This window comes from Natrix helvetica (genome assembly GCF_964273705.1).
Source record: "Natrix helvetica genome assembly, chromosome: 7".
NCBI classification, from domain to species: Eukaryota; Metazoa; Chordata; class Lepidosauria; order Squamata; family Natricidae; genus Natrix; species Natrix helvetica.
In genome coordinates this window covers 24,934,400-24,961,394 of record NC_138558.1, presented here as the reverse complement: position 1 = coordinate 24,961,394, position 26,995 = coordinate 24,934,400, and the positions used below count along the sequence as shown (strand labels likewise).

General features: G+C 38.4%; 1 protein-coding gene across 3 annotated transcripts in view; it reads right to left on the bottom strand.

Moving 5' to 3' along the window:
* Positions 1–25,418, bottom strand: part of EGF (epidermal growth factor) — a 56,920-nt gene extending 31,502 nt beyond the window's left edge. For all 3 annotated transcript variants that reach the window (XR_014175958.1, XM_081960077.1, XM_081960078.1), the window contains exons 1-9: positions 24,770–25,418; positions 20,556–20,687; positions 17,534–17,733; positions 15,458–15,636; positions 14,581–14,811; positions 13,922–14,124; positions 9,010–9,132; positions 3,297–3,419; positions 1,261–1,386 (exon numbers count right to left, since the gene is read on the bottom strand). Coding sequence is in view for 2 of the 3 variants with exons in the window: in XM_081960077.1 (XP_081816203.1) it covers positions 1,261–1,386; positions 3,297–3,419; positions 9,010–9,132; positions 13,922–14,124; positions 14,581–14,811; positions 15,458–15,636; positions 17,534–17,733; positions 20,556–20,687; positions 24,770–24,896 (1,444 nt within the window). In the remaining variant the exon portion in view is untranslated. The remainder of the gene's footprint in view (positions 1–1,260; positions 1,387–3,296; positions 3,420–9,009; positions 9,133–13,921; positions 14,125–14,580; positions 14,812–15,457; positions 15,637–17,533; positions 17,734–20,555; positions 20,688–24,769) is intronic.
* Between the last annotated feature and the right edge of the window lie 1,577 nt (positions 25,419–26,995).

The window sequence follows — 26,995 nt, the reverse complement described above, 5'->3', positions numbered from 1 at the left end:
AACGGGTAGATGAATATTGTTGCATACATTTTTTTCCAGGAGAGAAATTAGCTGTAATGGGCTTGCATTAGAGAATAATGTTCTGAAGATATATCAGTAGTACTTGGCTAAATCATACTAAATTTAAGTAGAGCATAAATATATGTGTAAATGTCTCCTTAGCCACCCCCCTCTGGGGGTGGGCTTCAAAAATTTCAGCATCGGGTTCTCTGCCCGGTTCCTGGGTGGGCGTGGCCTTGGTGGGAGTCGACCTCCTGCCCCACGGCGGGGGAGCCATTTTCGCCTTCCCCAGGCTCTGGGGGCTTTCCTCGAGCCTCTGGGAGGGCGAAAACTGCCTCCCCTGGGGTCGAAGGCCTTCCGGGAGGCCCGTATTCTCTCCTCTCCGAGCCTCCTTGTGGACCCTGCACTTACCTCACATCCAAAACCGGGAGTGTGGAGACTCCTGGGAGGGGAGGGGTGGGAGGGGTGAGGCAGGGTGGGTGGGTGGGACCAGCCAGGGGTGGCATTTGGAGGTTCTCTGAACTGGCCATAATGTTAGCTATGGGTTCTCCTGAACCTGGGCAAACCCACCCCTGACCCCTCCCAAAAAATACCATGTCAATTTCAGTCTTTTATTAAACACCAATTTGTGACTCAATATTGCTTCCCATATTAATCTGGACTATTTTACTTAGCTATGCTTTCAATTCTGTCCTATCATGGATATCTATATTTTTTTAAAAGTGAAATTTCAGCCCCTCCCCCCCTTGTACTAATGGAAGAGCTAATAAAGGAGATCTTTCTAGATCTCTTTAAGATCCATCTAGGCTTATATTTCGCTATACATTTTAGCAAAGTGCACCATGTGCTACAGCAGTTTATTTCAGAACAACCAGAAACAGCCGTTGGCATTACATGGACAGATGCACCTGGAAAAAGCACATGTCCAATCCTTCTTGCAACCCATGCCAAAATATCCATAAATCAATATCCTGTTACTGATAGAAGGGTTATGCCTATATCAGCCTAAATTGGCCTGAATTGGAGACAGCCTAAATTGGAGACAGCCTAAATTGGCCTACATTGGAGACAGAAAGATCATCACGATGTCATCTACTGTATCTTCAAGGATGATTCATAGATTGCGTCCATTGCAAAAATTGAGCGAAGAGGGAAAATCCTATATAATATCACTACATGTCTTTTAAAAGCAATTTATGGGGCATTTTCACGTCTCAATTAAAAGAATGTGAGGATGAGTCCAAAGATCACAATACTTACTTAAAGCAACACAATGTCTTTTGTCATCCTGGAGATCAAAGCCAGGAAAGCAACCACAATCCCAGGTTGTTGGACTCAAAGATGTACAAATCTGGCTACAACCACCATTATCAGGCGATGTACAACCTAAAACAGATTCACTTGTTAAAAATGGATATTCATCTAATGTCACTGCACTTAGACCAGTGTTTCTCAAACTTGGCGACTTTAAGTCCTGTGGACTTCAACTCCCAGAATTCCCCAGCCAGCTATGCTGGCTGGGGGATTCTGGGAGTTGAAGTCCACAGGACTTAAAGTCACCAAGTTTGAGAAACACTGACTTAGACTGACATGAAGTACTGTAGCATGGTTCACTCTGCTGAGCTTCTGTTTACAGATGATCTCTAGTTGAACTATGACTGGTGGTTATTAATTTAGGGATTCCCAGGATGAATGAAGATGGAGGTAAGAATCCTCTATATCTCACTGTGTTTCATTAGGATGTCAATACCAAAAGAATCTTCCAAAGGGATTCTGCTTCCTAAATTGTCTGTCTTGGGCAGTAATTGATATATTATAATACATTATACAATAATGTATAATAGGGCAATATTAAAGTATTTCAAAAATTTATAATTTAGATCAGCCTCCTCCATCTTCAAATTCAGTTGACCACAAATCGCAAATTTCTCACTCAGCATGGAACTTTCCCCTCATTAGATTATATTTCTTCCCAATTTGTTTTTTTGCTCCCTAATATAAAAACTTAAATTATCTCTTGTTAATATTATAGGAACATACTTGATATCTCTTCTATTTCTCACCAATTATATCTCTGGATATCTCACAAAGGATTTAAATAGTTTGGATTTTAACAGCTTGAATTTATATTTCAAATAAAATCAGTTAATTACAATTTATTACTATCCAGGTATGATAAAATATCCAATAGTAGCATTTATATTTCAAACAATGGGTAGCTTAGAAAAATGTTTGCTTCCTCCTCCTAAAATGCTTTATGAGAACCTCTGGCAACGCATATTCTGTACCTGTAAATCTCAATATTTCAATTTTTCTACCTAAAAACCAATTGTGGCATACAGTAAACATGGTATGAATATCAGCCAACTTTTAAATTCCTTTCTTCTTTTTATACCTTCTAACCATCTTATTTATTCAAAAGTTCTCCAAATACCGTATTTTTTGGAGTATAAGACACACCTTTTCCCTCAAAAAAGAGGCTGAAAATCTGGGTGCATTTTATATACTGAATACAGCATTTTTAGCCTCCTGAAACCCTTCGCTGTTTGCAAAAATGATCGTGCATAACCTTTAGGAGGCTTCCAGAGTGCTCCTGGGAGCTGGGGAGTGCTAAAATGAGTGAAAAACAGGTCGTTTTTTGCCCCTCAGCCCCCAGGAACACTCTATAAGCCGACTAAAGACTATGGATGCCTTTTTTTTAACAACAAACAGGCCAGTTTTTGCGAAAAATGGACCGTTTTTTGCTTGTTTTTGCACCCCCCTAGTCCCCCGGAGCATGCTAAAAGCTATGCATGCCCCCTTTTTGGCAAAAAATGGGCCTGTTTTTGTGAAAAACAGGTCATTTTTGGGAGGTCTGCAGAGTGCAAAAACTTTTTTAAAAAATTTGCTTCTTCAAAATCTTTGTGCGTCTTATACTCCAGTGCAGTAGTTTTAAATTGACCTACCGGTAATTTTCACTTGGCCTAATAAAAATATTATACTTTGATTCCCTCATCCCTGGACAGCTAGATTCCAACTTGCTTTTTTACTGAAATAAGCTAAATAAGACAATTCTTCTAGGTACGTTATGCTTCTACAACTCCTGTCCAGTACATCCAGTTTAACTCAGGATTATAGGAATGAATCAAATATTTCCAGTGGTAGGTTGGTTCAACACCAGGCTAAAGAAAGCTGAAGTACAATACTAATACTAAACACTGTTAATTATAAAATACTATCCTATTTCAATACCTAGCATTTGTCATCTACAGCAACATTTTCAGAATAAGCATTGAAAAATAATTATATTTGTTTACCTGAGCATGTTTTTCCATCGGCTTGGAGAACTGATCCTTCAGGACAAAAGCAAAGAGGCCCTTCCTGTGTCTGTCCACAATGATAACTGCAGTGAATATAATTGCTTGAACAGGAAATCAGTTCTACGATGCATTACAATAAAGAAGAACATTTTTTTTAAATTGATAGAAATAAGTTGGAGGAATTCAAGCAAGAGTTAAATACAAGTAACTTACTATGTGTTGTATCAACTGATATTATTTTCATTCACTCCTTCCCAGTACTTATGTCATAAACCCATGATGGTGAACCTATGGCACACATGCCTGAAGTGGCACACAAAGCCATTCCGCCTGGCACATGCGGTAGCGCCCGTTCCTCTTCTGGCACGCATGTATACTTGCTGGTCAGCTGGCCTTTGTGCATGTAGCAGTGCCAGAAACCAGAAGAACTGGTCTTCTGTTTTCCGGCGTGAGCATGCACACCAATCCATTGATCGGCATGTGCCCATGTGCACCAGAACCCGGAAGACTTTTTGTCCAGTGTGCATGTGCGCACTGGAAACCGCAAGTTCATTTTCAGGCGCGTGCATGTCCAATTTCCAGCTCCCCTTCCTGATTGCGGCCCAGACGAGCGTGCATGAAGGCTCGCCATCACTGTCATATGTCAACAATTGTTCCAGACTAGCTAGATAGGTTTTTTTTTTAAAAAAAAGAGAATATATTTCCAATTTCTAAAGCTAAAAACAGAGCAACCTAGTTAGGTAAAGGCTTCTCCAGAGAAGGTGTGTATATGTGACAGAAAAAAATTGGCAACAGGTAAATATTTGATTTTTCCAGAATAAATATATAAAAAAGAACAACTAATAAAGCATGAGTAAAAACATCATGGGAAAACGTCTTATCATGGTATCCTCCCCTCCCCTTTCATTTATTTCCTTGTTCTTTAACCACGGCTGTAACTTTCTTTAAAAATTGGAAGAATTTTAAAGTATTTTTAAACATCATCAACAGCTCATTTTTTTAAAAAAAAGGAAAACCCAACTTATTTGAATTAGAGGTTCTTGGGGTAGGACCCCCAATTTTGTGTTAGGGAGAATACTTTGAATCTTGAGATTATTTTATAGGCACTACTACCAAAAGGCTGCTACAATGGATATACATGGTTACCAAAGACACATTTATCAGAAGCAAATGAAGGTGTCGTTTCTCCCATTACCCTCTATTTTCCCCAAGGATGATTTCTATGGTCTTCTTTTTTGTAAAAGGAGACATACTTTTGAACAGAATACTGGGCTTCTGTAGTCTCCCTGTTTGCCTAGGTGCATATGTACACAAGCAACATTTCCACTGGGATTGTGTCATGGTACAGTAAGTGGGAATGACCTTCGGAGACATGAGGGAGAGCCACAAGTTCTACTGTCAGCTCATAAAAGACTTCATGGCGGCACAGTGGTTAGAATGCAGTATTGCATGCTAACTCTGCTCACACTGCCAGGAGTTTGATTCCTTTGATCCTGACCAGCTCAAGGGTCTTCCATCCTTCTGAGGTCAGTAAAATGAGGACCCAGATTGTTGGGGGCAATATGATAACTCTGTAAACCATTTAGAGAAGGCTGTAAAGCACTGTGAAGCAGTATATGTAAGTCTAAGTGCTATTGCTATCATAGTCCACAAAAGAAGAGAGAGCATGAGAAAGTTTCAAAGGTACACAACACAGTTTTACAGAGAGTAAAAGGAAAGGAGGGGAGAAATACAATAGTCTCACAAGATTCTGTTGTGTAACCTTAGAATAGAGATAGTAGTTCTAGTTGTGTCTTCTCTGGACTCCCTCTCTGATTGCCAGTGAAACAAATGCAGCTGGAGACAAGGACAATTTTCAAAGGAGATGCACAAATCTTGAAAATCAGAGATCCCCAAACCTTTGAGCACCAGGGACCGGTTCTGTAGAAAACAATTTTTCCACAGGGTCTCTTGGTTTTGCATGCTACTTAGATCCTGCACATGCACGTATGAAGCTTCACTCACTTGCACAGCCCAGTTTTTAACAAGGGAGTTTGTTGTAAAGGACAGGGCTGTTTTAACATTTTTGAAGAGATGTCTTGTTCCCACTAACATGTGCAAATCCACCCTTTCAAATGCCACGCGCACTGCTTTTGTGTGCAGCAGGCATGAAATGCTGCTATCTTCACCACTGGTTCAGAACTGGGAGTGTGCATGCAGAGAACTTTCTGTGCATGTACAGATTATCTGTGATGATGGGTGGCCGAAACCTCCCACCACAGCCACTACTGGTTCGCCTGAACCAGGGCGAACCGGCAGAATGCCACCTCTGGTGTGCGGCCAAAAAGCATTCTCAGAAATACTGTGCTTAAAAGCTGGCCTTCTGCTTTTCACCATGCTAACTTCCCATTTAATTTTTGATTAAGAATAATCAATGCGGATAATGTTCCATTGCTGCCTTATCAAACATCACAATTTGGCAGTAATTTTTGTATACACTCTGGGGAGCCCATGAGGCCTGCAGGCTTAAATTGTACATCTCTGTACTGCATGAAAAAAAAGATTAATGCCCTTGTTCATCCAACAGCTTGCCCATGGGAAATCCCCTTCTATTATTTGTACTAATAATGAAAAGATTCAGAAAACTCAGCTTTTGTCCATCTCACTATATCCCTAGATAATGTTCTACAAAACTATTTCACAACATATCTCAGTAGTGATACAATCGTATATTAGAATCCTGTGGAACAAATGAATCACAATTTAGGGCAGTGGTTCTCAACCTTCCCAATACAGCAAACCCTTTAATACAGTTCCTCATGTTGTGGTGACCCCCCAACCATAAAATTGGTGTCTCGGTTCCTAAGACCATCGAAAATATGTGTTTTCCGATGGTCTTAGGCGACCCCTGTGAAAGGGTCGTTCGACTCCCAAAGGGGTCCCGACCCACAGGTTGAGAACCACTGATTTAAGGTATGGTGAAAATATATGGAATACCTGGGAAGAGTAAACAGAAATTACAATGCAGTGGCAATATTTTGAGGTTAAGCATCCTTTTGTAAATAAGCCAACCACAACTTTGTATTTTTAATCTTGATTCTTAGAGATGCAGAATTTATCATTGGGCTATAATGGACAAATTCCATCATCCTAAGCAAGTTTGCCTAACCTTATCTTGACCAATTTTCATTAGCAAAAATGTTTACCAAATTTGTTTTGTATTTCTTATCCCACATGGTCAGTATGAAATCAACTATTTCTACCTGGTATGGAGTCAGGTTAAAGAATAACTTTATCTATCCTCCTACAGTGAAGTAACAAGCAAATTCTAGAACGGATAACACCAGATATGTCACTGGAAGACCAAATCACAAAACTGCATCTCACTTATTTTGGCCATGTCATGTGGGGGAATTCAGTGGCGAAAGTGATTATGTTTGAAAGAGGTAGTGGTAAAAGAAAACCAGGTCACAAAGGACGCAGTGGCTGGACACCGTTAAAGCTGACACTAGCCAGAACACAGAACCACTCAAAGAAGTAGTGCAAGGTCAGAAGATGTGCAGAGACCTTGACGCTAGCATCGCCAAGAGTCAGACATGACTGAATGGATAACATCTACTTATCATCGTTTATTTGCTTTCTGTCAGGATTCAAGGCACCATATGGAAACACTTGCAGGCATAGATTCTAAAAAACTCTCTAAAACTGGAACAAATTAGGGTTTCCTACAGCCATTTTCCGGGATCCAGGGTAGATAGTCATTCATTTTAACAGAAAATAATAAACATCATCTTAAAGGTATGCTATAATGATTAAGTCAGAGACTTAGTTTTAGAGTATTAATGTCTTAGAACTAATAGATTCAAGTAACAGAGCGAGCAAAATCATTCTTGTGCTATTCGTTGTCTTATTTCCATTCATAAAACACTCAATGGAAAGATCACTTACAAATTTGTATTAAGACCAACTACATTCTTTTAATTTTATTTAAGCTGCTGAGAGGCTTAGATATGAAAGGACTAGATTGTTGAAAGATTGATTTACAAGTCATTTTCAAGATGCAACTCACAGTGGTTTATCTGCTTTTTGTTTTCTCACAGGTTGTCAAACAGGCTACAATTAAAATCAAATTTAACCTCTTCTTCAGTCACTCCTCTTCAATATTCATACTAATGTAAAGCTTTAGGAACTGAAGAAATAAAATAGCACCATTGGCAGCTATATGGTATATTTTTACTGCAATATATAGTTTAAAAGGAATTGAATTTTGAGTTGGTTTATCTGTGTTTACTATTATCTATCTCAGTTTTACAGGTTTGCAATTTTAGAATATTTCAGCTTTGGCCTTGCTAGATAGAAGCAGTAATTCATTTAGCCAAAAGTATCCCAAGTTTTATTTATACAGACTATATTCTCATCTTCATTCCTCATGGTTTCTCCTCTAGTCATACATGAAAGTGAATGAATCTAAGGGTATATTCTTTGCTAATGAACCCTAGGATTTGGCCAAAATTAGAGATGGAAAATACTATATATCTCTCAAATAAGGTAATTAGATGTACCAAAAAATTACTTTGACATCCATAAATGGGGGGGGAGGATTTCTACTTTTGACAGGAAACCAGGGAAAATGAATATGCTTTTATAGAATTAAAATGTATAGTATCATATAGAATGTTATGCACAGCATAACATTTGCAAGTGCTATAGGGCACTAAGATTATTCTGCTTAAATTATGCTTGGGCCAATTTTTTAGAGGAGAAAAGTAATGATGTTGCAAAATGAAACAAGTTGGCCAGAACAAGTTTTCCTCTATATAAATATTTTTTGCAATTTTACTTGTGCTAAGACTAATGGTGGGCTTAATTGAGATTTTTACCAGGAAATTGTACTTCCAGTGTTTGTAGACTGCAAAAAAAAGGGTGTTGTTATCAACTGTTCATCCCTGGTTTAAGGAATTCCATCAGAGGAAAGCTTGCTTTGCAATACAGTCTGTCTACAAATTAATAGCTCTTACCATTACAAAGGGTCTCTCAGTATTTTATGAAGATCTGCTTTTACACAATTTCCATTCTAGTTCCTCCTCCAAAACAATAGCAAATACCTCTGTTGCGTCTTCTGCATGATAGTCTTTCTGATATTGGTCTACTGCTATCATGTCTCCCCTTGAACTTTTTATTCCAACTTTCTTTGCTGCTAGTAGAATAGAATAAAATAAAATAAAATGGAATGGAATGGAATGGAGAGTGGAGTGGAGTGGAGTGGAGTGGAATGGAATGGAATGGAATGGAATAGAATAGAATAGAATAGAATAGAATAGAATAGAATAGAATAGAATAGAACAGAACAGAACAGAACAGTTGGAAGGGACCTTGGAGGTCTTCTAGTGCAACTCCCTGCTCAGGCAGGAAAACCTATACCATTTCGGACAAATTATTGTCCAATCTCTTCTAAAAAAACTTTCAGTATTGGAGAATTCACAACTTCTGGAGGCAAGTTGTTCCACTAGTTAATTGTTCTATCTTGACTGCTTTTCTCCTAATGCACTCGTTTGTCAGTCTTTTTTTAAAATATGATGTTTGAACATGGTATTGTATAATGCAGATAAAATTGGAGTTTCTTGTTTCCTGTGATCAGTAACTTAATTGTCAAATATCACACGGGGAATATAAAATAAATTATTTGGAAAAGTTTGGGGTGAGGGGAGGGGAATTGTAGGATGCTACCTACCATCGCATGTTTTCTTATCAGACAAGAGAATAAAACCTTTTGGACATGTGCAATAATAGGATCCAGGGATATTCACACAGCCCAAGGTACAGCCATGATTCCATAAGGCACATTCATTGGCATCTGATAAATTTAAAAATACATAAACAATTAGGTTACACATGCTTGTGAGTTCTTAATAGCAGTAAGCTATTATAACAATAATTAATGCAATAATGTAATTTAGATATCTTGTGAAACAGAAATATCCTTCCCCAAAAAGTAGCCAGATCAGAGAGAAGCAGTAATTCATTTAGGATGAACAGCCAAAAGTATCCCAAGTTTTATTTATACAGACTATATTCACTATATATATATTTGGATAGATTGAAGAAAACTCAGTTTAGTTATTGACATCATATGATGCTAATATCCTGGGAAGATCAATGACAGCAGTTTAGAATGGAAATGCTTTTTTAAAGTAATGTATTGGGCTGTATTTTAGTTTCTGATTTTTTATTATTCATGCCCATTGGCAAAACAAGGTAAGGCTAAGTTAAGATTTGTGTCAAAGAGATTTCAAATACAGACTTGTATATTTTCAATTACTGAGTCTTGATTTCAAATAATCAAGAAAATATCAAATGGCTGAAACTATTAAAAGCTATCCCGAACCAGAGTAATTACAGGAGACAATATTGTTACATATTGCATTGCTTGTACTTATTTCTTGATAAACAGTCATGCTACTCCAAGGGAAAAGAGAGTATGCATAAGTCAGGGTTGAACTGTGTCCTTGAAAATTCAATAAACACTCTTTAATCTCACACACGTAGAGAGACTCAACCATCATTCCAATGGGGAAATTGTGAGCCTCCTAGACTATGCTAGATTCAAAAAAGCAAGGGAATTCCTGGAAGATTGGCATTCAGACAAAGCAGCCATCAACAGACACACAGAAATAAGCCATGTTTACATATCATTCAAAGGCACACAAAAGCTAAGAGGGAAACAGAAAGGCCAGAACACAGCCTCTCCAGCAGCCAAAACTCAGATAGAAATTAATTCCAATCTAGCAGAAACAATATAGTAGCCAAAGAACTACCAAGGACAAAACTGACAGAGCCAGCTACTGTATATAAACAGGGAGCAAATCCCACACTCACTCACACTGCTGATGTTACCAAATCAGGTTATGAAATGCCTGCAAACAGCCCAGCTCAGAGAACACTAAGAACTCCAAACTATGCTACTTTATGCTACAATAACCTTCAGTCACCTGAATAGGATCACAGCGTTCCCACAGGGCTGTTCATTCTGCAAATGAATGTTAATCCATTTTATTGCCTCCTGCAATAAAGCTTGCAACTATTAACCCAAATCTGAATCAGGCAAGCATTTTAACCATTAAAACCACCACTGTGCTGTAACTAAAAACTACTGTAATTTCCTTGCGACAACCATGTTCAATGGTGCATTTTTATTTCTAGCACATCGTGGTTTTGCCTCCGCAGAGCATAGAGTTTACATGATTTTATCCTGAAATTTCCCTTGCTGTAAGGCCTCATTGTAAATCTAATCTGGGCGGTTAATTAGTCTGGATGGATAAACTGAATAAGGCAGATGCCAAGACTAAAGAGTTCATCTGGTCTGGGAAACTTAAGCTCCTTATGAAGCTGCTTTATAAAGAGGCATTTAGAAGGAGAGAAAAGAAGAAAACAAAGGCAGCTTGAGACCAGGACAACATGACCTTCATATTTCTCTTTTCCAGTCGCTTTTGCAGGAAAGAGAATGAATGGACTGCAGACAACAAATAGTATGTCTTAAAAGCTCATGCATTATCAAGGAAAAAAACACTCACAGAAAACGATTGCATTTCATGCATGATATTGTACAATATATGTGAGATTCAAGAAAATAGATAAAGAGGTCGGCTGAGTCATGGTTAGGGGAAAATTGGCAATTAGGAAATAACTCAGCACTAACTAACATGGAAAGAGGGATCCCAATTGGGGATGTGGTCCTTTGGATGTAGATAACACCCAACTTCCTTCCTGTATGCATTTGCTCCCTCTCTGTCCATCCTGGTTAATTATTATTTTATTCAATTCAATTGAATTTTAAATTTATGTTCTTTTTTATTTTCTTAATTGAATATCTGTAAAGCTGTCTAGAGTTGCCTTTGGAGAGATGGTATGAAGGAAGGAAGGAAGGAAGGAAGGAAGGAAGGAAGGAAGGAAGGAAGGAAGGAGAGAGAAAGAAGGAAGGAGAAAGAAAGAAAGAAAGGAAGGAAGGAAGGAAGAAAGAAAGAAAGAAAGAAAGAAAGAAAGAAAGAAAGAAAGAAAGAAAGAAAGAAAGAAAGAAGGAAGGAAGGAGAAAAAGAAAAAGAAAGAAAGAAGGAAGGAACGAAGGAAAGAGAAAGGAACGAAGGAACAAAATTTGAGGGACAAACTGAGATACACTAGAACTAATCTGGTTTAAATTTTACAAACCCAAGTCTTAAATTTCTATTAGCATATAAGGAGAAAATGTCAAAGCAAGCATGTGCACATAACACAAAGGAAATAACGTTTATACAGCTTTCAGTCAGAGAGATGTACATATTACTTACTCAGGAGCTCTGTCTCTTCACTGCTTGCCTTTATGATAATATGTCAGTAGTAGTTGTCTACCCCTGGCCCACACATAGGAAATGTACACTGAAATACTTCTTTTTACTAATAAGCCCCAAATGAAGTAAGATTGAGTTGTGAATTACTCGACTTCTTAAACCATGGCTTGCATTAGCTTCCAGAACAGATTAACTCATCACCCAATGCCCATGCTCTTCTTTACATCTACCCATAATGACCATTTTTCAGCCCATCCCATCCGACATGCTGTGTTTTGGGGGAAAAAAGCAGCTGAGAGAATCCTGTAGATTCTGCCTTTAAACTCATGGAGAAAATGTGGAATATAAATCTAAAAAACAAATGAAAATCTAATCATCTGTTACTTACAAGTAAAGATTAAACAAGGCTACCCACAATTTCTTAAAATTCTTTGTATTTGTCTAAACCAGTGTTTCTCAAACTTGGCGACTTTAAGTCCTGTGGACTTCAACTCCCAGAATCCCCCAGCCAGCATAGCTGGCTGGGGAATTCTGGGAGTTGAAGTCCACAGGACTTAAAGTCGCCAAGTTTGAGAAACACTGGTCTAAACAAACCCTGTGATTTTTCCATGTATAGAGCTTCTATATGTGATAGCGTTGGATCAGGGGTGAAATGCTCTGGAGTCTGCTACTGGTTTGATTCACACACATACGCACTGCAGGCAGTAAGAAGCCTTTCCTGAGTCTGCAAAGGTAAGTAAAACACCGAGGGGTGGGGGGGTGGGACAGCTGATTGTCACACAGCTGATTTTCGTAACTTTGTAAAACTTTTTTAAAGTATATTTTACTATCTATTAGCGGTAGTAAAAAATGCTTAAAAAAGTTCTTAAAAGGTTCAGACAATCACGCAGCACAGCTGATTATCAACAGCTGATTGTTGGAGCCTTTTAAAAAACTTTTTGTGACAATCAGCTGTGCTGCGCAATCATCAGAACCTTTTAAAACTTTTTTTAAAGCATTTTTTTTTTACTACCTATTCACCCGAACCGGTAGGGGGGAAAATACTTTAAAAAGTAAACAAAAGGTTCCGACAATCAACACAATCAGCTGTGCCACACGATCGTCTGAACTTTTAAAAACCTTTTTAAAGCATTTTTTTTTACTACCGGTTCACGCGAATCGGTCTGAGCTGATAGCATTTCAACCCTGCATCGGATGCCAGATTATCTATTGAAATAAGTTCTACATGGACTACCCTTGAAAATTCTTCAGAAATTACAATTGGTGTAAAGTAAGCAATATGAATTTAAAAGATCCAAAATAAGTAGGCCATCTGATGCCAGTGATGAAAACACTACATTGCCAATACTGGGCAAAATTTATATTCTTAATACCCAACTTTAAATCTATAAAGGTTAAATGGTTTAAATGATGGCTCCTCAGTTTATAAATTTGTCGAGTTGTTAAGATTTACTGGTGTCAAGCTCCAAGCCAAGAATGATATGGAGAAATTCTGGATTCTTTATTGTTTCCACAGCTATAGAAAAAATCTTGCCAGATTAAGCATTCTACTATCTGCATTTGCAATATACTTTGTGAACTACTGGGGAGAGGATGTTTCACTCTCTTTTCCTCACACATGATAGATAAATTGCCCCTTATTTCTCCGGAATGTGCCCCCTCCATCTCAGGGATCCACTTCTTACATACATTTCATCACACCAGGAGAGTCCTTTCTGGAGATGGCCCTGCTATCACATGGCCATCTCTTTCAGCATTACTCCCTGAATGGACATACATTCAGAACTTAGCATTTCACTTCCCATCTCTTATTATTTTCATATTGACTTACTATTCAATATAAATGTCTTTCTAATGTTTTATAGTGGTACCTTGGTACTCGGCATTAATTTGTTCTGGCGGTACGATGGGTACTAAAAAGGACAACTTTCAAACAAACCATGTGAATTACCACGCAACCCTTTGTTTTGTCTGAGAACAACTTTCTGTCTATCCCTTTTTCTTCGTCAACAATCTTCCCAGTATACGTAGCTGACTTCCTGTCTGTTCCCCATAGCCATCCTCCTCTTCCTATGACAGCGTGTTGAGTACTAAACAAAGACCAAGTACTGGGGCAACATTTTCACATCAAAATGCATTGAGAACCAAATTCGACAGGTTTTGAGGCCATGGGTACCACTGTATATTCTTCTTGTTTTGAAATTTTGAAATTTCAATAGTTTCAAAATTGAAAAATAAGTAATAATTATGTTTTCTATAAGAAGCATTTTTAGGCGGCATTGTGGGAGCAAACATTTTCCATATTGTGATAAGTAAAGTTACCAAGTCCTTTAGAATCCATCCTTTTGCCGATCTGTTTTAAGGGGTGCACCACCAGTATCTCGGTAGGTTGAGGAAATGGTTGTTTCAAATTAATTACAACAATATCCTTTCCAGTGTATTTATTGGCTCTCCGAATAGTTCCGGTCCTTGAGTCAGAATAGTATATATGGTCACCAAAGATAAATATGTCATAAGCTTCACTTCTGTAGTGAAATAAAACAAGTAGAGGCGTCAGTTTATTGAAGTTGCTCATGCTCAAGATAAGGAAAATACATTCTCAGTATAGCAAGGTAGTTTACCATCTTAGAAATATTTGTATAATATCTAATTGGAATCAGTGGGATTTTACAAGTAACCTTTTCCATTTAATTCAAAATAGGAAAAATGAAGCTAACTTTTAATATTTGGAAATAGGATCTTTTAGTTAACTTCAGATAATTCGCACTTTTGGCAAATAACTTTTTTTTTCTCCTTCTGATTTTACATAATATTTTAATTTGGCCTCATTGGAGGAGATACAATAAATGTGTCATATAAACAATTAAACAATTTCTTATCCATTTGGACAGACCTCAGTAGAGGTCTGCGCCCTCTGACAGAGGGGATACAGCTAATCGATGCAATTTTTTTCAAATACCATTTTATATCCATAAACATACCGTCCCATTTGTCTGTATAGCTTGATGAAATGCCCATTGTAGTCACAGGTTCCAAAATATGAAATTTCATTAAAGGCGTCATACTGTATCCAGAACAGCTTTACATTGATAAAGTCCAAGGAAATGGTTTTGATTTTTTCTGTGCTCCTTAGAACTCTCCGTATTTTATTTCCATCCAGATCTGCTCGATAGATGCTATCAAAAGTCCCTTCAGTAGACCAAAATAAAAACCTGCCGATAAGAACGGTTATCATTATTTCAAAAATTATCAAAGCAATTGTAAAGATCATAGATTATTTTACTCACTAATTTGTTATCTAGTATTCTTCATTTTGTTTTCATCCAGGCTTAAATATTAAAAATACATGCATCATTTCTTACTATCAACATACAAGTGGTTTGCAACACCTGCAATATGCAGAAATGTATCTATGCATGCAGAAAGATAGAAAAGCAAATTGTCGTTTCATTAAACCAGGCATTCACTTACTAAATTGAACATGTAGGGGAAGATAGGAAATATTGGGTTCATTTCCCATTACATTTTCTCAGTGATGAAATTCATTTTTTTTTTACTACCGGCCCTGTGGGCGTGGCTTGGTAGGCATGATGAGGCTTGGTGGGCGTGGCAGGGGAAGGATAATGCAAAATCTCCATTCCCACCCCACTCTGGGGCCAGCCAGAAGTGGCATTTGCCAGTTCTCCAAACTACTCAAAATCTCCACTACCGGTTCGCCAAACTACTCAAACTTTCCGCTACCGGTTTTCCAGAACCTGGCAGAACCTGCTGGATTTCACCCCTGTATTTTCTCCAATCCATTACTGCATACCATTTAACTTTGAGTTTTGCTTCTGCGGTAACTAAACGTGGAAATACCTTTGACTTGGGTCAACTTCTATACTTGTAGGATTGTGATTGTTCTTTACAAGTATTCGAGAATTGTTTCCATCCAAGCTGATTACTTCAATAGCTCCTTGGGAGTGAGCCAAATAAATGCCTTGATTTATCCAATCTATTGCAAATCCAGTGACATCCTTTTTTATGGAGTAGACGGTCTATTACATAAGCACATTCACACATAAAATTGAAATGGTTATACTAAAATGCCATCAATCCTTTTTCAGTTACTATTAAGGCATTGGAATTCATGAGCTACAACTATATGTTCATTATGATGGATACTACCTTGGTTTAACATTTAAGGAAATGCCTTTAGGCATTTATTATTAAATTCAGAAGAAGAAGAAAAATCAATCCACAACTACATAAGCTATTACTCCTGAAACACAGATCTGGTTCTCCCCCCCCCCCGTACTTTCATAAATCTTTTCATGCTCTAGGCAGACAGCCCCTTGTTGGTAGGATAAGAAAAATCCAAGAACAAAGTTCATTTTTCACGTCCTCTCCCACTAGCCCAAATTTCCTGCCAATATCTATTGGGAGAGTCCAAACAGGTGAACTTTCTTGATTCAGCCACTAAACATTTCTAGAATGCATAGTTTTGTCATTGCTATGATTGAAATGACACTCTTGGAAATATCCATGGCCATCACAAGACTTGGAAAGATGAGCTACATTTGTCCATGGATCTATTTTTCTTTCTCCTTAATCTGACTGGGTCTTGGGATACCATCCATGAATGGCAGGATTGCAGCTTTAAAAAGAGTTGACAACTGGAAAACCTGAGCATCTACAGTATTATGTGCAAAATATAGATTATACCGTGTTCTGTATCAAGCATCATATGTAGTAAAGGCATAGCAAAATGTACCTCTAATACTAGACCAGGAGTTTTAAACATTTCAGGCCACAAATTCTATATAGCGTATTTTTTGGAGTATAAGACACACTTCCCCCCCCCCTAAAAGAGGGTGAAAATTTGGGTGGGTCTTATACACTGAATGTAGCCCTGTCCACCCACTGGGCCCCACCCATTGGTCTCTGCCTCCCAGCAACTTGTCTACTTGCAGCAAACCACCTGTTTCAGTTTCAGCTTCAACACAGGATGATTAGCATAAGCAGCTGATTGTCGGTTGGATTGACCTCCTGACCATCAGCTGTTTCAGGCTGTAGGGACTGCCATTGTCTATTACTGCCTTCGCGTGATCCATTTTCAGCATCCACATCCCATTTTTGGCCTCTGCATGCCCCATTTTCCGCCCACTCCAATATGATCTCGAATGGGATGTGCGGAGGCTGAAAACAGAATGCAGAGGCCGAAAATGGGGTACACGGAGCCAGTAATAAGCTATGGCAATCCTTGCAGCCTGAAACAGCTGATCGTTGGAAGGCCCGACGATCAGCTGCTTGTGCTAATCAGACTGTCCTGAAACTGAAAAAGACTGCTTGCTGTTTGCTGCAAGGAGACAAATTGCTGGGAGTCAGAGGCAGATTTTTTTTCTTGTTATCCTCCCCAAAAGCTAGGTGCGTCTAATACTTCGGAAAGTCTTATACTCTGAAAAATACACTATGTATTTTAAGTTCCAGAATTCCTTATCAGAGGCAAAGTTCTAGTGTGGTGTTTTTCAACATCAGCAAATTTTCAGATATGTGTCCCATGCTGCCGGGGGAATTCTCAGAATTGAAGTTCATATATTTTAAGTTTGCTGAGAGTGAAAAACATTGCTCTATACAAAAACTGGTCACATTTGAATGACCATTTTCATTTGTTTGTTTGACCTTGATCATTCAAAGTATTTCCACCAAGCTCTGAAGAACAGTTTGTAATGCCCACATTTAGACACTAGTTTCCTTCTTCTTTCGTCAAATATAATAAGAAGAAATGGTGAGAATGTCTGCCATCTAAATTGCGTTAACTTCATCAGCCCCCAAGATAAACAATAGCATGTGGCATCACTTCCTTTCCAAGAAGAAACAGAGATACTTTTTTGGTTAAAGATGTCCCTTCTTATTTACAATCAGGAAGAATTTTGAAAATTATTATTTCCTTACCTCTTGATTTGAACCATCCAAATGTACACGTTGTAGAAGACATTTTTCTTTGTCCACCCAATAAAGATATTTTGCTTCATAATGGTAATCAGTTAATGCTGATAAGTCAACATCATCTACCAGTCTTTGGTGATTGGTTCCTTCTACATCTATTCTATAGATCACATTTCCTTGGCTGAAAACTAGGAATGGTACAGGAGCTAAAGAGAAAAAAAGTGAAAAGTGACAAAATGCCTGGCTCCAAAGCAAATGGTTCTATTTTATTCTTTTCTGCATTATAGGTAAAGGTAAAGGTTCCCCTCGCGCAGATATGCTAGTCATTCCTGACTCTAGGGGGCAGTCTCATAGCCGTTTCAAAGCTGAAGAGCCAGTGGTGTCCAAAGACATCTCCGTGGTCATGTAGCCAGCATAACTAAACACCAAAGGTGCACAGACCACTGTTATCTTCCCACCAAAGTGGTCCCTATTTTTCTACTTGCATTTTTACATGCTTTCGAACTGCTAGCTTGGCAGAACCTGGGACAAGTAACAGGAGCTCACTCTGTTACGCAGCGCTAGGGATTTGAACTGCCGACCTTTCTGATCAACAAGCTCAGTGTCTTAGCCACTGAGCCACCACGTCCCTTTTCTGCATTATAGATTCCTTCAAGTTCAACATTTAATACATCCTTCAAAAATATGAAATGTAGCAAAATATCCAGTTCGAAAGTTTGGGGAAGTGGTTAAGTATTGACTTAGAAACCAGGAGAGTGTAAGTTCTAGTTCCTTCTTAGCCATTAAAAACCAACTGGGTGGCTTTAAGGGTAGTCACCTTTTCTCTGCCCAGCCCACCTCACAAAGCTTTGGTTGCGGGAAAAATAGGAGAATTATATCTATCTATCATCTATCATCTATCTATCTATCTATCTATCTATCTATCTATCTATCTATCTATCTATCTATCACCTATCTACCTATTTATCTTTCTATCATCTATCTATCTGTCAATATCATCTATATCTATCTATCTATCTATCTATCTATCTATCTATCTATCTATCTATCTATCTATCATCTATCTATCTATCTATCACCTATCTACCTATTTATCTATCTATCATCTATCTATCTGTCAATATCATCTCTATCTATCTATCTATCTATCTATCTATCTATCTATCTATCTATCTATCTATCTATTAACTATCTATTTGTCTTCTATCTATCTTATGACTAGTCTTCACATTTATGCACATCTCTGCAGTCACATGGTCAATTTTGGGTACTTGGCAACCAGCATGAATTCACAACAGTTGCAGCATCTTTGGGTCATGTGATCGAATTTGCTTAACAACTATGCAAAAAAAAACCATAAAATCAGGAGTGATTCACTTAATAGCTTTATTATTTAGTGACAAAAGTTCCAATCCCAATGTGATTGTAAATTGACAACTACTTGTACACTCCCACATCTGCTATCTAAGGCAAGAATCACTAGTTATGGTGTTTTTAATTACACTCAAGGAACTATATTTTAATGGACTATTGGTCCACTGTGTGTATGAAATGAATCAACATGAAGTTGTGTTGGCTATTTAGACATGGAGCTCACAATCACCTGACAGTGTATTAACCATGGGAAAGTGGAGAGGAACCCTGAATAGCTGTCATTTTCCAAGAGTTTCTTCCTGTCCAAATCGATGCAACAGATTGGTCAAGCTACAGATCCTGTGATCCAAAGAGTGTCGAACTAGAAGATGGGCTTTTTTTGCTGTAGCCCCTGCCTTCTGGAATATTCTCCCCTCGGAGATTAGAATGGACCCAATTGTTGACCTTTCGCAAGGTTTTAAGAACTTGCCTGTGTATACCAGGGCCTGCATCTCGCAATGTGTTAAAGGCCTCATTTGTTGGCTTGGCTGTCAATTGATTAAGCATCATGGCTGCTTTTTGTACTTATTTATTTTGTGAAAGTTTTTTTTAATTTTTGATGTTTTTAAATTGTTTTATAGTTTTAGAATTGTAAGCTTCCCAGAGTCATTTGTTTGAGTTATAGAAATTGAATAAATGAAGAAATTAATGAAGAAGAAAGGAAAGAAAGAAAGAAAGAGAAAGGAGGGAGGAAGGAAGGAAGAAAGTCGTGACTAGATATACATGCATATACAAACATACACATGGCATGCTCACATGCATATGTTTAATAATTTCCACTGCAGCTATACAGAGTGAAGTCCCAGTGAGACACAGAGCTGTGGGAGTGTGTGTGTATGTGTGTTGCAAATGCCCTTCCTTTCCTTCTCCACCCTAGTGGAGAAAAAGCTTTTTAGGCTTTTATATGCTTGAGTTCTTATTTCCTCTATGGACAGCAAACTAGTAACTTTGTTTAAGAGCTAAGATCAAATGTTCTGCAACTAACGGTGTTCCATACTCATGAATTTTAAAATCTGCTATGTAAACGACGCCCTTGATATTTATTTCCTCATTTACAAGCTATGTTATACAAGAAAAAGTGAATCCAAGATTTGAACTAGAATGGCTCTTCGGCTAAATGCAAGATACAATTGAGTCATTTACATGCCAAGTTTCACACATTCAAAGAATGTTGAGAGAGAGGAGCAGCTCTGCCTATTCACGGGTGCCAATATGCATCCTAGACAGACACATTCATGTCGAGATGTCTGGTTTCCATTTGAAAAGGTATCTTCATGCTCTCTTCCACAGAAGATGCTGTTTAAATCCTTTTTTAAAAAAAAGGTCAATATACAAAGAACAAAAAGCAAAAACAGACAGTGGAAGGAAAAATCATACAATAAAGCTAGGAATCAGCAATATATTTAGAGAGTGGATTCAGTGTAACTAGCCAAATAATATTAGTCAGATTTCCCTGGGAAAGTATTTGGGGGCTGATGTACAAAAGACATACAAAATATCACCATCTTCATATCTCAGGAGGAGGAGGAAAACTTGGAGAGGGAGGGACTCAGTGTTTCCTTTCACCAAAACAGCTTTTACGACAGACTGATCAAAAACAACAAACTAACCTTACCGCTTACGTGACAAGATCTCTTGTCCTCTCCCAAAGAATAGCCTGGCATACAGGAGCAGATAAAGGATCCGGGGACATTGAGGCAATTTTGGCTACAAATCTGGATCCTACCTTCCAGACATTCGTCTATATCTGAAAAATAGTAATGTATAGATCAGAGCAGAAATAAGAAGTTTACAAATGTTTCCCTATCAGTGCCTTGATTAGTGACTATGCATTTCAATTCCTCTAGTTCACGGGTGTCAAACTCGATCACGTCACAAGTTGTATTGTGATGTATCATGACTTTTTTGTCTTTGTGGAGCCGGGGTGGGCGTGGCCAGCCCATGATGCATCCGGTCCACGGGCTACCAATTTGACAGGTCTGTGAGTAGTTAAAACAGTGACTGTATATGTTTAAATAATGCTTTATGCAAGTGCCCTGATCCAACAGGGTGGCTTTGACCATATTTATAATGAAGCAGGTGTTCTATTTATATTTGCATCTATCGTTTAATAGCTTCCAGTGAACCAAAGTGCAGAGTACTTATTTTGAACATTGCTTACGTAAATGCTTATGCATTTGACATATTATTCCAATTCTTCATAATGCATCTCTTTTTTTGAAAAAAAAAATCATTTCATGGTGATACGTATTGTACGATCAGGTGATCAGAAGGATTACTGCATGAGTCCTTGGCCTGTTTCCCCACCTATCCCAAACCATTCTCCAACATAAGAGATTCATTCAGTGGTGGGTTCCGGATCCCGTTGCAACCGGTATGGTGCAACGGGGCCCGGCATCTCCCACATGCACGCGCGCAGCTTGCCCGCACACATGTGCAGCGTGCGCATACGTCCTTACCTCTGTGACGCCTCCGTGACACTCCACCTGCTTGGCGGAGGGTTTCCCCATCTTTTCTTATTAGAAAATCTGTGTTCTGACCTAGGCTTCCCAAGAGCATGAAGCAGACTCCTCGTTCCAATAAAACCTCTTTTATTTAGGTTAGCCTCTCCAGCGAAGTCCCAGCAAACAGTCCTTCATGAGATTTCACAACTACAGATCTTTATCGGGCTTGGAGAGCTGCCAGGCCAATATCTTCCAAACGCCACTCTGTAGCAGGCAATACTTGGCAAGAAGTCAGGAACAGATTTTCACCCTAATGAATTGAACTAATTGTCTCCTGCAAACTTCACTCCCCTTTTGCTCTTGTTTATTTCCTTTGGGAAGGGCCATTCACCGCCCATCTGTCCCTTTACTCCCAAGTTGGCCTTGTTCGTTAGCTGTTCCCTTCTCCTGGCAGCTCTGTGCATGCGCACTTTGGGAACAGGCTCCAGGTGTTCTTCTGCCCCATTGATCTCCAACTTTGAAGGCAGCTGATAACTGTCGGACGGCCTGGCCTCCTCTCTGCCTTCGATGCAGAGCACTTATCAGCCTTCCCCAGACTCCAGGACTGGCCCATGTTCCTCCCCAACCTCCTCACTGTTTGAGTCTCTCACCAACTCCGCTGGCCACTGGCAGGGCACAACAATCTGTTTCTTATTTCAGAGTTGGGCAGCTGTGTTATTTAGTAGCCAAATCATGTTTGGCTACTACATTAGTTAACCCAATATATTTTTAACATCATCTGCTTGGGCAGGATCTGGACCAGAAATTTTGTCTTTCAAGTTTTTGGACTTGTGCTGGAGCCCATTTTCAGGGAACTCCTCTCCAGCAGACTATGTTAAAGAGAAGTTCCCTGAAGATGAGTTCCAGCATGAACCCAAAAGCTTGGAAGAGAAAACCTCTGGTCCCACTCAACGACCTAGATTACTGTAGATCCTGTAACATTATCCTGGGACACGTATATTTGCCTTCATTACCTGCTTCTCTTTTAGTCTTGAAGTGAAGTAGCTGCAGCTACCAAAAAAGTCTGTCTATAAAAAAACTTGACAGGCAGTAGTGAAAGAAAGCCCCGGTTTCTGCTCTGTATGCTCAAAAGCCTCTTTATGCCATCTCAGCAGAGACAGCCTGAGAGAATGAGTCTAAATAATGAATCACGTCTTTGCAAAGCTGGCAGTAAAATTCAGAATCCTTAGACACAAGGAACTACATTTACCAAGAATAAAAAGCAAAGTTCCAGTTACAGAAAGTGAAACATTAGTATGCATGGCATGAAGACAGAGAGATTCACTGGGGGACTGCAAAGCAAATCACAGCCCTTTTTAATAAATACAGAACCTCAAAAGGAGCAACGCTTGGTGCAACTTTGAAATATACTTTTGAAAAAAAACAGAATTTCTAGGATTGTTGGGAAAAGAAGTTACCTGTGGCACATCCTGTCTTTTGTTTGTTTGTTTGCGTTTGTTTGTTTAATTTGCCTATAATGATTTCTATAGTTATCAAGGTCTCTCAATTTATATGAGCATTTTTTTTTATTCCACAATAAACCTATATGAGAGTGAAATTTTGAGTAATGAGCAATAAAATAAAAACTAGAAATAATAACAGTACTAACCCCTAAACAATAACCCAAGTCATTTGTATAACTTTCAAATGTAACAAATGCACTGACTTTTCATTTTCAGCAACAAATAACACCACAAAACATTTAACAAAGGAAGTCCCAAAGGTGCATTTTTTTCAAGAGGCAATTGGACTTTCTGGTTTTTCTTTGAAGATGTTTCGCTTGTCATCCAAGAAGCTTCTATGAGAAATGAAACACCTTCAAAGAAAAATCATAAACTCCAATTGCCTCTTGAAAAAAACCATGAACTGCATGATTGAGAATCCCCATAGATATTTAGCAATAACAAAGGAAGTTACACAAGACAAGTTATTAAACGCTGGGAATCTAATAAGGATTATTTTTTTTTTGCTGAAAATTGAAAAAATGAATTGGTGATTAATAGATTTGCTATTTTAAAAAGTTGCACACAAAAAGAAGTTAATTATGGTACAGGTGTAATTAGGAATGAGATAGGATTGTTTGTAACTGCTGCAAAGAAAATTGGGAGTTGCTTCCTTATACACGGTATGTTTTCTATTTTTTTCTATTTATATTTCTTAATCACACTTCTTAATTTCTCAAGACACACTTTTTCTTTTCTTTAATCTTACTTTTATGTTTATCTTTTATCTCTGATTGCACACCAGGTCTATAACATCTGAAAGGATGATCAAATGTCACTACTATGTAGCATCCAGTGTGTAGGATTGGAGTAAATGATGAATTGTTTCCATGACAGGATGGCAGGGCCTTAAAACTCAGGAAAGTCAATGAATAATAAACAAAATGGTCATGGAAATCCAACTTTAGATAGAGATGGGCTGATGGGCACTGGCTCTGAAAAAATAGACCCAATAGCAGTGACAAATAAAACATAGTGAAACCATTTTACCAATAATAATTCATTTGATGTAAATGTATTGATTTGGGGACACTTTCCACTGAAGCAATCTAAGGAACAAGTCCACAGGGTTCAAAGGATCTATTTCCAATTAAATGTGCATAACATTGAAGTTAATACACATTAAATGCCTAGAAGCTTCTGGTTTTGTTGAGGTGTGTGACTATTGCTCCCATAATCCTCAAGCATAATAAGGAGTCTGACCAATAATCAGGCTGAAGAGGTTATAAGACTTGTATCAAGTGGAGTAGCAATTAGGCAAGTTACTAGTTTAATAGCTATGCCATCTTCCCAAAGAAACTCCCATAAACTAAACCGTGTAAGAATCAAGTCATTTTGCTGGATTATATTTCCCAGGTCAGATAGGTTGGCAGAACCAACTACTCCTAAAATAATATAAACAAAAAACAAAGTGTGTTTGTAGTGTAGATTAAACCCTGGATTTTTTGAACAATTACAATATAAAAATATTCCGGTACTTCAAGTCTTATCAGTATCAAATACTTACGGTAGTTTCTAGCTTCTTACTGAGATTATTTCAGATCTAGGGTGCAAAAATCTAGAACACCACCAGAAAACAAGAATTAGAGTCCAGTTTCTTCAAGAATAATCCTGATTTTTCCAGATCAACAGTTACATTTATTAAAATGTTTCTCATGGGCACTTTTATTTTGTTGACAAGACTTGGGGGGAAAGAACAAGACCTGCTATCAATCAGTTAGATTATTGTAACACATGTTGGGCATTTGCCAAATCAAAACAGACACAATGAAATAAAAGAAATAGAAATACTAATAAAAATGCATTAAGTATCTGAGGGTGTCTGAAGTTCTAATTTCACTCACCAAAGCAAGAGGAATTTTCCTTCCCCATTTGGTATCCTCTGGGACAGTTTCTGACCTCCTGAATTGACAGATCGATAATACTCATTTTAAAAACAACTGGCAAAAATTTGGAAAAGAGAAACATCATTTTTAAAAGTTTGTTTTTTAAAAAAAAAATCTGCAGTAGCAACACAGCTTATTTTAACATTTGTCATACCCTGGCACAAAAAAATAGCAGGTGTAACAATTCTTCAAGGTGCCCTTGTCTGTAATAACCAAAGAAATCTTGTTCCAGCTTGATTATTCATTCCTGCCTCATTTGACAACTGTGGTGCGGCCTCATCAGTAGCTCTGAAGAACTTAAGAAGAAATTCCAGGGTGATTTCTTCAGTGCCTGTCCTTCCACATCCTTTTTATGTAATGGTTGGGGGGGGGGGTTCTTTCCTCTTCTTCTTTTTTTCCTTTTGGAAACCAAGTATGAAATGCCTGACCCACTTGTTACAAATTTAATGCGGCTTAAAACCAAAATACACGTCCAGGTTCCAGGGCTGAAGCAAAGCAACGAATGAACGAGCTGTTGAGGTCTCTAAAGATGTTAAGTAAAATGAGACAAAGTCAATTTCTAGGAAGCTTTCAAAATAATTCCTTTCTATCCGTTCGGCTGAAGTGTTAGAAATCCTCCAGACACAAATCTCTGTTTTACCCGGGTGGTGGTAGGACTCTCCTCTTTATACAGCTTGTTCCCCAACCGCCCTTTCTTTTCTTTTTAGTGCCACTTGAGTGAAGCTTGTGTTTGCAAATAGAAACGAAGCCAACAACTTGCTGAAGTGAAGACTTCCACCCTGTCAGCAACCGGCTGAGACCCCCCTCTTCCTATAAATGCCTGATTAGGATGGCTGTGTATTTGTGTCAGATTAAAAAAATAATAAAGTATTTAACGTAAAATGTTTTACTTTATGTTGCAGTAGTATTTAAATTTACATTTACAGTGATTTGTCTTCTAATTCTTTTATTCTCCCTTCCGGCCCCCCAATTGAAGCCAGTGGTTGAGAAAGAAAAAGTGTTGGAACCAGAGGTGGGTTTCGGCTGATTCGCCCCGGATTGACTCCACCCACCCACCCGGACGCTTCTTTACATGCGCAGAAGCGTCGCCAGAGCGAACCGGTAGTTAAATAAACTGAAACCCACCGCTGGTTGGAACGACTGAAAATATAATAAATACAGGTAGTTCTTGACTTAGAGAAGTTCATTTAGTGACCTTTTGAAGTTACGGCATTGAAAAAAGTGACTTATGACCATTTCCCACATTTACGACCATTGCAGCATCCCTGTGGTCATGTGATCAAAATGCAGGTGCTGGGCTACTGATCTCATCTTTATGATGATTGCAGGGTCATAGGTTCATGTGATCATCTTTTGCGACATTTAAACATGCAAAATCAATGGGGAAGCCATATTCACTTAACAACCATGTTACTATTCTTGACTACAGGTAGTCCTCGAGTTAGGACCACAATGGAGCCCAAAATTTATGTTGCCAAGCGAAACATTTCAGCGAGTTTTGCCCCATTTAACAACTTTTCTTGCCTCAGTTGTTAAGTGAATCACTGCAGTTCTTAAATTAGTCATATGGTTGTTAAGTGAATCTGACTTCCCCATTTGACTTTGCTTGTCAGAAAGTTGCAAAAGGGGGATCGCATGACCCCAGGACACTGCAACCGTCATAAATATGAACCAGTTGCTCAGCATCTGACTTTTGATCATGTGACCCTGGGAATGCTGCAGCAACTGAAGTGGTCATAAGTCACATTTTTCAGTGCCATTGTAACTTTGAATGGTCTCTAAATGTACTGCTGTAAGTCGAGGACTACCTGTACTACAATGAGTCACATAACAACTGTGGCAAGAAAGTTTGTAAAATAAAGCAAAATTAACTTAACATCTGTTTATCTTAACAAGCGAAATTTTGGACTCAGTTGTGGTCATAAGTCAAGGACTTACGTGTATATAAAATAATCCGGCAAAGTACTGAATATCATCCACCGCATTTCAGAAATAAAAAATGATCAAATAGAATATAGCAATAGCACGTAGACTTATATACCGCTTCATAGTGCTTTACAGCCCTCTCTAAGCAGTTTACAGAGTCAGCATATTGCACCCAACAACCTGAGTTCTCATTTTACCCACCTCAGAAAGATAGAAGGCAGGGGTGGGTTGCTGCCAGTTTTACTACCGGTTCGCAAC